This window comes from Bactrocera dorsalis, chromosome 4 (genome assembly GCF_023373825.1).
Source record: "Bactrocera dorsalis isolate Fly_Bdor chromosome 4, ASM2337382v1, whole genome shotgun sequence".
Lineage (NCBI taxonomy): Eukaryota > Metazoa > Arthropoda > Insecta > Diptera > Tephritidae > Bactrocera > Bactrocera dorsalis.
The window spans coordinates 9,995,668-10,008,456 of NC_064306.1; the positions used below are offsets into that span (position 1 = coordinate 9,995,668).

Here is a 12,789-nt window from a genome sequence, read left to right on the forward strand (position 1 = left end):
CTGTAGAAGTCCTTTCTTCAGTCTACAGTGAAGCGTAAGACAGCCTATTAGTACTTCCAAATGAAGATGAGAGTGATTCCACCTTGGTTCGGTCTAAGTAACCAAGGACCCGGAATTCTAGGATCGTAACAACAAAAACAAAAACAACATTTCTTATATGGGTTATAACACACCCCTTTGTTTCTACCGTTTCTCATTGTACCACGGCCGTAATTGGTCTGACATGCGTGTTCCGATTATGTCGATTATACTAGATTTGGTTGCTGTTTTTGTAACGGGTACCTAGTCCCTGTTAGGTAAGGATTAAATAAGTTATCGTCGACGTCATCCAACGGTAGGCTCAAGAAACGTGCTGTTTCGATGGGGTCGGACCAAAGGTAGAGTGGTGTCAGATGAGTAAGGTTAGTGAGGCATGTAAAGAGGTGGCCAGTGTCGCGGAGATTCATTGCACACAGGTCATATATTAGACATGTCGAGTTCTATTCTGGATAAGCAGGAGTTTCACCTGCTACAATATCCAGAAGGAAGCTGCGCAAGGATCACTCTTGTTTCTCGCGGCAACTCGAGCTCTTCGTCTGCAATGGGTGTTGGTTTGACTCCATGTACGCCATTCGCTGAGACGGAGTCGGTGAAAATGTTCATGGCTCCGCTGTGAATGGTGGTCAGTGCTCTCACCTAACACCATTCTGAAATGAACATGTGCCTGATCATTTCGGAATGCTCGCACACTTCGATTTTATACCGGACCATTCAGAACATAGTCCCCGAAGTTCTGGTGGTCTTTTCTCTGCTCTCTTACACGCCTGGGAGATAGGTGTAGCAAAAGGTCACTGAAGGAGAGGAGCAATGAGTTTCTTTACGGATGGGTGAGAACTTCGGTAAGGGTCTTTTCCATCTCATACTCTTGGGAACTATCATGATTATTGTACCGTGTCTCAAGATGTTGTTGGCAGTAAGGCAGCTTTTAAATCAACTGCTTCGGGTCGAAAGCTGCTTCAGAAATCGAGGCACAATCTTCTTTAGAAAAGTGACTATCTACAGATAGTGCGGCGATAAAAACTTAGAACTCACAGAAAGTGCATTCGAGACTAGTTAATGATTAGATTAGGCCACAGCGGAGCTAAAGACAATTCTATGTTGACAGGAAAAGGTAGCTCAATCTCGCAGTCGGTAGAAAGAAGAGAGAAAGAGAATTGCGCAGGACCCCGCTGTTTTCTTGCGTGTTACTAATGGATAGGTCGACCTCATGGGAGTTTGACGAGCGCTGGGAAATCATCAGTAATTAGGCAGTCGCCAGATTCGTCCGAATCACAAAATACCAACGACCTCTCCCCTCAAAACAGTTAGACTTTTCTTAATTGTAGAGGTTCTAACCGGACATTGCCCTACTGGCCTTCACTTTCAAACTTTCAGCAAATATACAATAACTACTAGTCATTCACGTCTTTATTTTCTCACAATTTTATCTTTATGCCGCTGACAATTTCACACGGCTCTTTTAAAAATATATTTAAGCATATTTATGCTTTCACTTCATTAGGTCATCAGAACTAAAATGTAATTTGTAGTCGGACTAAATACAGACTATAATGCTGTACAAGTCGCATGTAATAATTTTTAAGCTGCAGGTCATCAGTGTTTATATACACTGTGCCGCCATATCGTCCGCATCGATGCCTAACATGGCCAAGTCGTTCAACTCCTCCTGCCGGCGATTCTTCTCGCTCTCTGTGGGTGACGGCGGTGGCTGTGGTATATCATCCAAGTCGTAAACGATATTAGCAACGTCCTCGGCGGTGGCCTTTGACGTGGGCATCGGTATGTCGTCGGGTGCAGGTGCGTGCGCCAAATCCGGCTCTTCAGTGGAATTCTTGGTATCGTTGTTGGTCTCCTCAACTGCAGCGCCATTAAGAGCAGCGGCCGGCGTCGTTGGTGGCTCACTTGGTGGTTCCGGTGCTGGAACTGGAGCAGGTGGTGGTGGTGCTGCTGCCGGTGGTGGTGGCGGTTGTATGGCGTTCAAATCAATGTCGGCCGCGTCTTGTGACGTAATATCAACTTCTTGTGGTGTATTTGCCGTTACGATGTTGGCGTTCGTTGTGACCACTTCGCTGGGCAAAGAACTTGCGGGCTTATTAAACACTAACGGTTCGTTCATGCTCATTTGCGATGCCTCATCCATGCCAGCAATTGACGTTTCCTCTATAGTCACCATGTGTATGCCTTCTTTAACCAGATCCTCTGGTTGCATAATCGGTTCGTCCACAATTATTTGTGTTTCACCTGAAAGTTTGGTAAGAAATAGAAAAGAAAATGTTAATACATTTATTATTATTGCATATTTTTTATGGATTTACCTGTTGACTTGGCTTTCTTAGCCTCGGCATCCTCGTCGTCCGATTTCTTTTCACCGGGGAATATGATATTCAGCGCCTCTTCGAGATCCTTCGGCAGTGGACCTTTACGCGGTATAGGCCCATCGGAAATGGGACGCGGCACACAGTCATCACTCTCGGCCACATCAATACCCGGTGGCAGTATATCCTCGGCTTCCTCGTCCGTGCCATCTGCGGATTTTGCGCCACCAGCGGCAGCCGGTGGTGGTGGTGGCGGCGGCGCTTGACCCATCAAATTGACAAACTGTATCGGATCGGGCATCAACTCGTCGTAGTCCATCATCATGCCGGCATCAGGATGGAATGGTGGCGCATTGCCGTACACGTCCTCCATCATGGCCATTTGGATCTGTGCGGCGGTGGGCGCCGGCGGACGTTGTGGCACATAACCAGCCGGATTGGCGAGTTGACTATTATCGCCGGTGTATGCCAGCGCGTTTTCGACGCCATTGCCATCAGCTTGGCCGGTGGTTTGTTTCTTGAAGACAGGCATTTTACCGATGAAAGGTAATTTCTTGCCGCTCGTTGCAGTTGACGAAGTGCTGCTGCTTTTATTCTTCTTGTCGGCATTCTTTTTATCCTTCGTGTCGGTAGTTGAACGCTTCTCCCGCTCCTTATCCTTTTCGGGCACACGTGGTCTAAATTCGGGATGCCGCACAATTGGCTTCTCAATGCGATTTCGACTGCTCGAACGTGTGCGCGACCGAGTGCGTGAACGGCTGTAGCGGCGTCGGCGATCGAATGAACGGCTTCTAAAAACGAGCACAAATAAAAATTGTTATTAAAAGCTTTTAATTCTTGATTGAATAAATATTCACCTGCGTCCACGCGAACGTGAACGTGTGCGCCTTCTGCGCCCGTATGGCGAAGCGGCGCGTCCGCGACTGCGACTGCGCGTACGACTACGTGTGCGACGCATGCGGCCACGTCCACCGCCACCGCCAAAGACAGGACTGCGCGAACGCCGTCTACGATCATTACGATCTCTGTCACTGCGATCGCGGTCACGGTCACGGTCACGATCACGATCTCGCTCACGTTCACGGTCGCGGTCGCGGTCACGAACGCGTCGATCTGAGGGGCCATCATTGTTGTTGCGTATCGACGCGCCGGCCGGTGTGGTTGCATTATCAAGTGGTTTATTCTTTAACTTGCCCTTCAACTGCTCCAGTAGCTTCTTTTCGCTCTCGCTTATGACCGGCTGCACATTATTCCACTGCTGTAAGATCACATCATCATTTTTGTCCTCCTCTGCACCTATGCGTGGTTGCGGTACGTTTGCTGCTGCTTTGGCGCTGCTATCTTGCGCCTCAGTCCATTTACTCAACCGGCCGGTGTTGGTCACTGAGGCCGCTTGATCGACCTTAGCGGCAGTGCTGATATTCGCGACGGTCACCGCGGGCGGTGGCACTGGATGTGGTACAGCGTCGATGCGCAAACGTGGCGCCGGCGGTGGTGTGTCTTCATCGACTTTACCGAAATCTTGTTTACGCATGGCCACACGTATCGAAAGCGCAGGATTGGGATTATCCAAGCCTTGTATGACTATTGGCGACTTGACCTTGGTTTTGTTGGGTTTCTCACTGTCCGAAGACGATGAGTCACTGGAAGTCGATGTTGCAGCATTCTTCTTGCGTTTCTTTGAGCGCTTGCGTTTCTTCTTCTTATCCTTCTTGTCCGAACTGCATGGAATGAAAGTACTTATGAGAATAAATACGAAATATCGTAAGTTTTAGCTATTTTGCTCTTTCGGGATGGGTTCTGAGCATAGTACTAATGATATTGTGTCAAATTTACTTCAGTACATTTTTCACTACCGAAAAAGGCTGTAATATTGAGTAGTTTAGTCATTTGCAAGGGTAACGGTAGTTTCAGAAAATGCGCCGTTTCTTTCGAAGCACGGTGTAAAGAATGCCGTACGTATGGATTTGAAGTGATACCTAATTTTCTTTGTTAGTGTTGTTGTAGCGACAGAATTCTGCTGAGTTGGATAAGAAATCCGGGTCCATTCTGGTTACGTAGACCCGACTGTCGTGGGAACGGACCTAATTTTCTCGCACTAGTGGCAGCTGATTCACAACATTTTCCTCTGATTTTGGACTAGACGTAACCTCGAATTCGAGCTTCGTGCTCTGGCATTCGTGGCCAGGATGAAACTTATTGTTATTGTAGCGGTTAAAACAACCTGCTTGTAGGTGATCTTAGCTGTTATCACTAACATGATATTTCGACGGATATGCTAAACATGTTGGACCACGAAAGAAGTGCATTTGAGAGCGTCACTGATTGGATCACATAGATCGTTACTATTTTCTTCATCTATTTCTCTGCGTCTAGTTCTATGTAAATACGAGTCCAGCTATCTACATAGCCCGACACCTTTGTTCATGTTTTGTATTTTTCAAAACTCGAATGTTAAAGAGAGACCAGTAACAATTTTAAACATTATTAGAGGTTATGTAATATATCGAAAGTGGAAGTTAGCATTTAAACGATGATGAAAGCTAAAGACAAGTGGGTTAGTCTTTTATTGTCATTGCCTGACACTAGCATGTAATAGAAGAGCACTAATGCTTTTAGGGAGTTCCAGAAGGGCTATAGGATTTTTAGGATCAGAGTTTTTGTAGTGACATGGCAATTTTTCTGATCTTAGATTACAAAAAATCTTAATTCATACCACCCTGACTTAACTAAATGTAAGAAATTGTGAATATGCAGAACTCAGTCGAATACATACCCCTTCTTCTTGCGCTTCTTCACTTTCTCTTCCTTCTTCGATTTTTTACTGGGTGTACTCTCCGCCGCAGTGGTGGAGACGGATGTAATTTGCTGTGGTGGCGGCAAATTCTTACGCTCATTTAGCACACGCTGACGATCTGCCAACCAATTGACTTCAAAGTGTGGATTTTTCTCCAAGAAGGCCTGCAAGTATAATAGATTTCATGAAAAATGTTCTCGAAACAATTGAGAGGAAGTAATTACAGTTATAAATCAGCACACTTACATTGTATTTGCTTGCATGTAGTTGTGATTTCAAATGTGTTGAGGCGCAATGCAAATCGCCCATCCAATTGTTGCATAATTTGCAGAACCATGCCGAAGCTGGTACGAAGAATGTTAGACCACGTATCGGGGTACGTTTTGTTGGGGCATTCTCATAGTTTGGAAATTGCTATTAAAATGAAGAGAAAGAAGAAAATTAAATATTAGGGGAGCTAGGGGAGGATATAGACCGATTTTGATTTCGAAGACATTATTTATCGATAACTTGGTATTGTTGTTATTGGGGTGCATAACATACGGAGATCTTCATTTTTCTAGAACTTAAACTCATGGGATTTAAAATAGTTTTACAGGCAATCAAGGCGTATTTTTTTCAATTTCAAACTGTACAGAAAACTAACCGTTAAACGAACAAAATATAATCGTTTTGGGCAACAATTCACGGTTAAAAAAAATAATCTTATAGCAAAAACTAGTTGTATATGATATACTCCGCCTCAAATTAAACACTTACATCATTTGCCACATCAATGTGCCACGGTGTTTCGATGCTTTCACGATCCATATGCTCGTTGGAATGCAAGTGGTTTAAGAAATCTTTTGCGGTTTTGGGAAAAACATCACATGTCTGGCACCAATGCATTTCCGGATCATAGAAGACATAATTGAAACGTTTCTTCTCATCGAATCTGTAATGAAAAGCGATATTTAATTATTTTGTTATAGAACAGAAAATTAATGCGTATTTTACGAATTGTTGTGCTGCTGTGTTGATATCTGTGCTGAAAACAAAGAATTTCGTAAAAGTTGCACTGCGCATGCGCAAACGGCTTTATGATTTTTAGAGGTTTTCTGCCGTATTTTTAGATATAAATAAATTATTTAAAGCAAACGGTTTCATAAAATAAAATTCTTAAAATACCATTGCGCATGCGCAGAAAGCTGCGTGATTTTTAGAACAATTATGAGATTTTTTTAATTTTATATTTTCTTCTTATTATACTTTTAAAGAGCACATGGCGCTTAATATTGAAATAAATGACAAATACTAACCTAAAATACTTATAAAGTTTTTTAAATTTCATTTTTATAACTTCTAGTTTGTGTACTTACAACTTCTCTTCCTTCAGCTCGCGTTTCACACCCTCCTTGGCTTTGGCTTTCATTGATTCGATGGCTTTATTCTTCAAACGCTCAGGCGAACTGTCGTCGTCCTCCTCCTCCACCTCGTTTTCGGATGATGATGAGCTCGATGAGGAGCTGCTACTGCTGCTGGAGCTACCCGAGCTGCTGCCAGACGAAGTACTCGAATTTTTACGTTTCTTCTTGCGAATGCGTCCGCTTTCGCCACCAGCGCTAACTGGCTGTTGCGGCAAAGTTGCTTCTTTTGTATGCTTCTTAGCTGGCTCCTCCTTTTCGCTCTTATCGCTGGCGTAATTTTCTTCTTCTCTTTCCAAATTCTCCTCGCCAATAATGCCCGTCAGCATGTCAATGACATTCTCAATGGTGTTGAGTTTCTTTTGTATTTGATTCTAAATGTGGGAAAGAAGAAATAAATAAATTAGCACACACAAATTCCGATTTTGAAATAATTTAAAAATATAATGCATTTCTCTCATTTTTTTCGTTTCGCAATTGCTAACTAGGGTATAGAGTTGAAAGCATCAGCAGTTAGACGGCAGCAAATGTCCGATATTTCCAGCGGCAGCGGTCCAAACTGCGTTCTCAACGGTAGTCCTCAGTGGCTTGGGCCTCATGCCATATCCATTAAAGTGTGGTTATGTTTTACAATATTTTTTGTTTACTTTCATATAACAATGTGCATAATACAATATATTTTCATATACTAGTTCAAAATAATTACAATTTTGCTGCATATACAATAATTTTAGCAATAAACTAGTTTTTTTTTGAATACATAACCTATACATATTTGCATATTATTATTTTCAGAAAAATGTGTGCACAGCAATAAATATATAGACTTATATTAACACTAACTTATTGAATTCCATTTTCCGTGTTTTTCCTGCAAATTTGCGCTTTTCAACCAATGATGAACGAGAAAGAAACGACTGTTTGAACACATCTAAACTGTACGAAAGTAATTGCTGCACAACTACGTTTGCATACACACACGCGTATATGCATATACAAATCAACAGGTACATAAGCTGTGAAAAATTTGTCATTTACTCACATAATCGACTTAAATACGTTGCTTACACGCTAACGGTATTAAAATTTATTTCATTGCATTCACAGACGTTATACTGTGTATAAAAATGCACCGAACGAATAAGCACTTTAATAATAACAGAAAAGCATATTTCACAAATGTCTTCAATTCAAAAAAGTTTTCCGTCTTAACACCGTTATGTACACAAATAAACGTTACGCTTGCATACCACTTGTCACAATTTGTGCTATTAAAATGCAGCACAGGAATTTGGCAGCAAGAAGCATTCTAATGCAGAGCGCTCTTAATTGAGACATAATAAAAGCAAGTAGAGCATACATTTAAAAGAGAGATTAAGAACTATTGTGCTTACAGCAATTATCTAGTCCGTCAACGTTCGCGCGGTTTAGGAAGGTGAGTTGGTTTCCAACTCGAGCTCAAACGACGTTAAATTATGCATCAAAAGAGATCCGTACACATTCATTATTTTTGCACAACATTTAATTAACAATTTAACTGATTGTTACTTATTAATATAACACCATAACAAACTTTTATAATTATATAAACAGTTATTGAAATACTTTATTTTGTTGTCGTAATATTTAATGATTAAGCTTCCATTTTCTCAAACACTTTTTGTATAAACACAAACTTGACACTTGACAGGCTTGACAAGCCTATTGCTATTGCACGTAATATTTCTGTAAAACTAATTAGACAAACTGCGTGACTTTAAGGTGCCTATTCGTTCCAGCATTCGTTACACAGCATTAACTCACCAAAATAATATTAAAATTAAAAAAAAAACACACTAACAACATAATGCATTTTTTCATAATTCGACATACCTGTAGCTTTTCGTTTTCATCGATGAATCCCTTTGTGGTAGGCGATGGTGGTGCAGCACCACCGCTGTGTAGATCCTTGCGTTGATCCTTTAACATTTTCAATTCTTGGCGGAGCAATGATGTCTTTTTCAGATAACTGCTTCGTTGTCGTTTTAATTCATCGCGTTGATTTTCTGCTTCTTGTGCGACAGCTGCTATAAACATATGAAAATAATAATAAAGGTGTATTAGTCGCTCCAATTCCACAAAAGCATATTCAAAAGTATATTTCAAAAATGCATATTTTGCATTTTCTTTTTATTTACGCTTTGGACAATGCAAAACATTGTGCACTCGTATAGCCACAATGCATAAATGAAACTGTAGTTTGTTTCGTTCGTTGCATCCCTCCTGGTTCCAAGTTTAGTGCGTACGATGAAATCGTGTTGAATAACATGGGAAGTACTGCTGGAGGTTGTAGTTTTCCATCGAGTATTTGGAATCTTATTTTTTTCAACCAATTTTTTTTCTATAATTTTTACAGCACGGCTAGTGTGTGTGTTCTAGTGTATGATATAATGAGCCTGTGCTGGTACTTATGTGGTACACTTAATATTACTAGCCGAGTGTGTCATTTTTTGTAAAAGTAATGAATGACATCAATTCGTATATTTTGAGAAAATACATAACACGAAATAGTATAAAATTTAGTATATAAATATTGAAAAACTTATGGAATACATACCATCGTGTTTTGAACTTGATTCAATTGCAACTGGTGGGGGTTCGTTTACTATTGGCTGCTGCACAATTTGTGGTGGTGGTATAGCTGTTGGTGCAGCTACTGGTGGTGGCTGTTGAGCAATTTGTGGTAGTTGACTTGGATCTGGTGTAGGTATCCAAGGCTGCTGCGCATAAGCTTCTGCAAATAATAATAAAAACAGCTTTTTATTCGTAGTTAACTAAAATATTAAAATACTTTACCATGGAAACAGTTTATATTTACTTAAACCATGGAAACAGTTTATTTATATGACAAAATTAACCCATAACTTACCATTGGCTGTCCAAACTGGTGGTGGTGGATAGGCAGCGTTAAACACCGGCGGTGCTGGTGCCTGCATACCGTAAGCATCAGCCGCAGTTTGTGGTGGAAATCCAGCTGCTTGTTGCGGTGGCGGTACGGCATATTGATTATAAGCTTGTGGTGCATACGTGTCATTCGTATATAATTGTGGGGGCATAGTATTGTATTGGGTTTGTGGCTGAGTTACTTGTGGTGGTGGTGGTGCATTAATTGGTAGTGGTGAACTTGGCTTCTTTTTAGGTGACCAACGACTGCCACCTCTCCTGCGTGGCGAAACACTGCGACTACGTGAGCGGCTATTACTACGACCTCTATAGCGAAAGTCGCGACCACCGCCACCTCGTGATCTATCAGGTGAACGGCGCATATTACGTCCACCGCCATCAAAACGTCGTCGATCTGGCGAATAGTCTCTAAACCGATTGCGACGTGGCGGTGGTGATGGCGAACGTCGCCGCCTACGGCTACCACTTTCTAATGGTGATGGTGATCGCCGACCACGCGAAGGAGATTTACGTCTCGATCGCGGTGGGCTGCCTGACGGTGAACGGCGCCGACTTGAACGGCTTGTGGAACTTCTATTTGATTCTTTATCAGATTTTGGCTTTTTAGCTTCTGTGGAAAATATGTATTTAAGTTTATAAATTTAGTTTAATTCTTTATTGGTAGCGAATGTACTTACCATAATCTACAACATCATTTTCTGCACCTGGCGGACCAGGTGGTAACGTATTTGCAGTGCCCAGTCGGCGATCTGCCGGCTGTTGCAATATTAGTTCTTCATCCATTTTGCACCCACACTATACGGAATGTACAATAATTTGCATGTACACACAAAGCGTTAAGCGGGGAAAGTGATTACGCTTGCCGTACACTTTGGCCTTGATGACGATAGATAATTCAATGCAAATTTAAACCACTATCTCGCGAATATATTACAATATAATTATTGTTCAACGATTTTAAACACTTCTCAAATTCTTTAAAACACTTTATTGACTATTCTTCAATTTCAATTGCAGTACAGAAGTAATTTTACACAGCAATAAACTTGATAAACGTATAGCGTGTAAAATTTTTCCGCAAAATTGACAATCATTCACCATACTGTGGTTTTAAGAACGTCAAGCTTTTTGTGGTATCATTGAACGTTCAATCAATTTTTGGAGTATGTTCAGTTCATTATTCTACTAGGTCAAAATCTTTCAAGCATAAATAAACATATTTTTTTGTATAAGTAAAAAATATAAACAACTAAAACTGTATAACTTATTTCTTGGTAAGTAAATATATATTTAATACCAACATTATTATCCGTTTTGATTATGATGAGTTAAGCTTGTTATTACCGATTGTACCTGCACGTCAACTCTGTTTCCTATAGCAATAAAAATCCAAATATTATTTTTTTAGTTTTATTAAAGTTGTTAAGCCGAAATCTGTATGATATCCCGGATGATTTTAAAGTAACAATTCATCACCTGTGATAAATTACAGATTTTGGCTTATTAGCTTCTGATTTAAGAATAAAACATATGTAGTAATCTCTGCACAAGCAAATATTTAATCTCTTATTGCTAAATGAAAAATAAACTCATTTCAATGTTTTATACAAACAAAATTTGAGTAAATGTAAATTAACTATCGTTAGATAAGTATGAATGTACGAAATAATACAGCTGATGCAGCCGCCGTGCAATTTATGAGCCCACAATGATGTTGTTGATGGGGATGTGAATTAGTTTCACGAAGAAACCAATGAAGCCCATGATACAGAAACCAATAGCGGTGGCAATGGCGATCTTTTGGAATTCTTTGCGATCAGGCTTGGTGCAACGTTTCACTAAACGAATGGAGTCCTTGGCGAAGGCACGACCAGGTTCGCAGAATTTAACTACTTTATCCATGATAACCAATAATTTTTTATGTTAGGCGGGTAATGCACAAATGCTGAAATGAAAGATATGATTATAACAAAATCACTGCAGTTCTTGCAAGCAAACAATGCAAGCGAAGGAGTTGTTTTTCAAGCGAGAAATTCCTTTATGTATAATACTAAAATTTTTACAGAGGAACTAGGATTTGTGGAATATTTACACAAGTAAACGTGCAATTCTAATATTCTTCAGCTTTCTCCTTTCACTTGCACTTGTGCCGCACAAATTTGACGTGGCAAATGACACCAAGAAGTGGGTTTCCTATCCACAAATTTAAATTTTTTTATTAACTAAAATCATTTAAATAACTTTAAATTTATATTATTGCTCAGCAATTTAAATTTAAATAACCCATATTCTTTTTTTCTAATTGGAATAATATATGAATTTCTAAATAACAACTTAACGCACCGTTTTGCTTCTATCGCTGTAAAAAGTTTGACACGAATAAGTTGATAATTCGTTTTGCTTTTCGAGCAATGCTACGAACTAGCCATCGTGTGGCACGAAGCAGAAAGCCGAATACGACGTGTCAATCCGGTGTCAAAACGCACAAGCGTTGACATTTAAAAGTCGATATAGTGGTGCAATTTTTTGTCAAAAAGTCACAACTGCATTACCATATAAACATTATACAACAGTCGGGTCTAAAATAAAGTGACATGCTGTATTTTTGCATTTCCTGAGGAGCGCTCACGGTAGTAATAAAAAGTATTTGAAAATATTTCGATCGAAGTGAAAAGCGCTATGGAATAAAATACAACTAAACGCACAAAATTTCGACTTTATTAAACACAGAACATAAGCACACACATACATAAGTATGTATGTTATTTTATTCATTTCATTTCCCTTTGTTATATAGGCATAAATGTCCAACTAAATTAAATTAAATTCTCGGGTATTCACGTGCAGTGAGCGGAATTTTCTTTTGTTGTAAATAACAGTACATGAACCCAGCGTGTAATTTAAGCAATGTTTCCACAAATACATATGTATATAATTTAAATAAATGTGTATGAATGTTTAATAATGATTCATTCAAACAAACGGCTTCCATGTACACATCCGCATGCATTTTTGGGACGATTAACAATTGTAAGCAAGTATGTGTGAAAGTGTGTATACATGTCGCGTTTGTGTGCATATATAGTATTTACAAGTGGACATTGAAAAATCTGGACTCATGCGATAATAATATCACCATAAACACTCTTGATGAGCATGAGTGAATGAAGCACACACATTTATGTATGTATGCACATATGTATGCACATTAATTCGAGCAGCAGACCACACGACAAGCGCGCTTAAAGTTGTTTTAATAATTTAGTAATTTTTCCTTTTGTATTTTTAATAA

General features: G+C 40.0%; 2 protein-coding genes across 3 annotated transcripts; both read right to left on the bottom strand.

Annotated features, from left to right (window-relative positions):
• Window positions 1-1,428: 1,428 nt before the first annotated feature.
• Window positions 1,429-10,595, bottom strand: LOC105228594 (zinc finger matrin-type protein CG9776). Of its 2 annotated transcripts, none has more exons than XM_011208480.4 (11): window positions 10,175-10,595; window positions 9,463-10,107; window positions 9,151-9,327; window positions 8,427-8,617; window positions 6,510-6,928; window positions 5,911-6,085; window positions 5,398-5,565; window positions 5,131-5,315; window positions 3,212-4,075; window positions 2,355-3,145; window positions 1,429-2,280 (listed from the first exon to the last, which is right to left on the bottom strand). In XM_011208480.4, the coding sequence occupies exons 1-11, from the start codon at window positions 10,278-10,280 to the stop codon at window positions 1,640-1,642; spliced, it is 4,362 nt and encodes a 1,453-aa protein (XP_011206782.2). In that variant the 5' UTR covers window positions 10,281-10,595; the 3' UTR covers window positions 1,429-1,639. The 2 variants fall into 2 exon arrangements, with proteins under 2 accessions (XP_011206782.2, XP_011206781.2); XM_011208479.4 differs by having other exon boundaries at window positions 8,427-8,620.
• Window positions 10,596-11,033: 438 nt separating this feature from the next.
• On the bottom strand, window positions 11,034-11,614 carry LOC105228596 (protein transport protein Sec61 gamma-2 subunit). The gene is made up of 2 exons (XM_011208482.4): window positions 11,590-11,614; window positions 11,034-11,442 (listed from the first exon to the last, which is right to left on the bottom strand). The coding sequence occupies exon 2, from the start codon at window positions 11,397-11,399 to the stop codon at window positions 11,193-11,195; it is 207 nt and encodes a 68-aa protein (XP_011206784.1). The 5' UTR covers window positions 11,400-11,442; window positions 11,590-11,614; the 3' UTR covers window positions 11,034-11,192.
• Window positions 11,615-12,789: the final 1,175 nt, after the last annotated feature.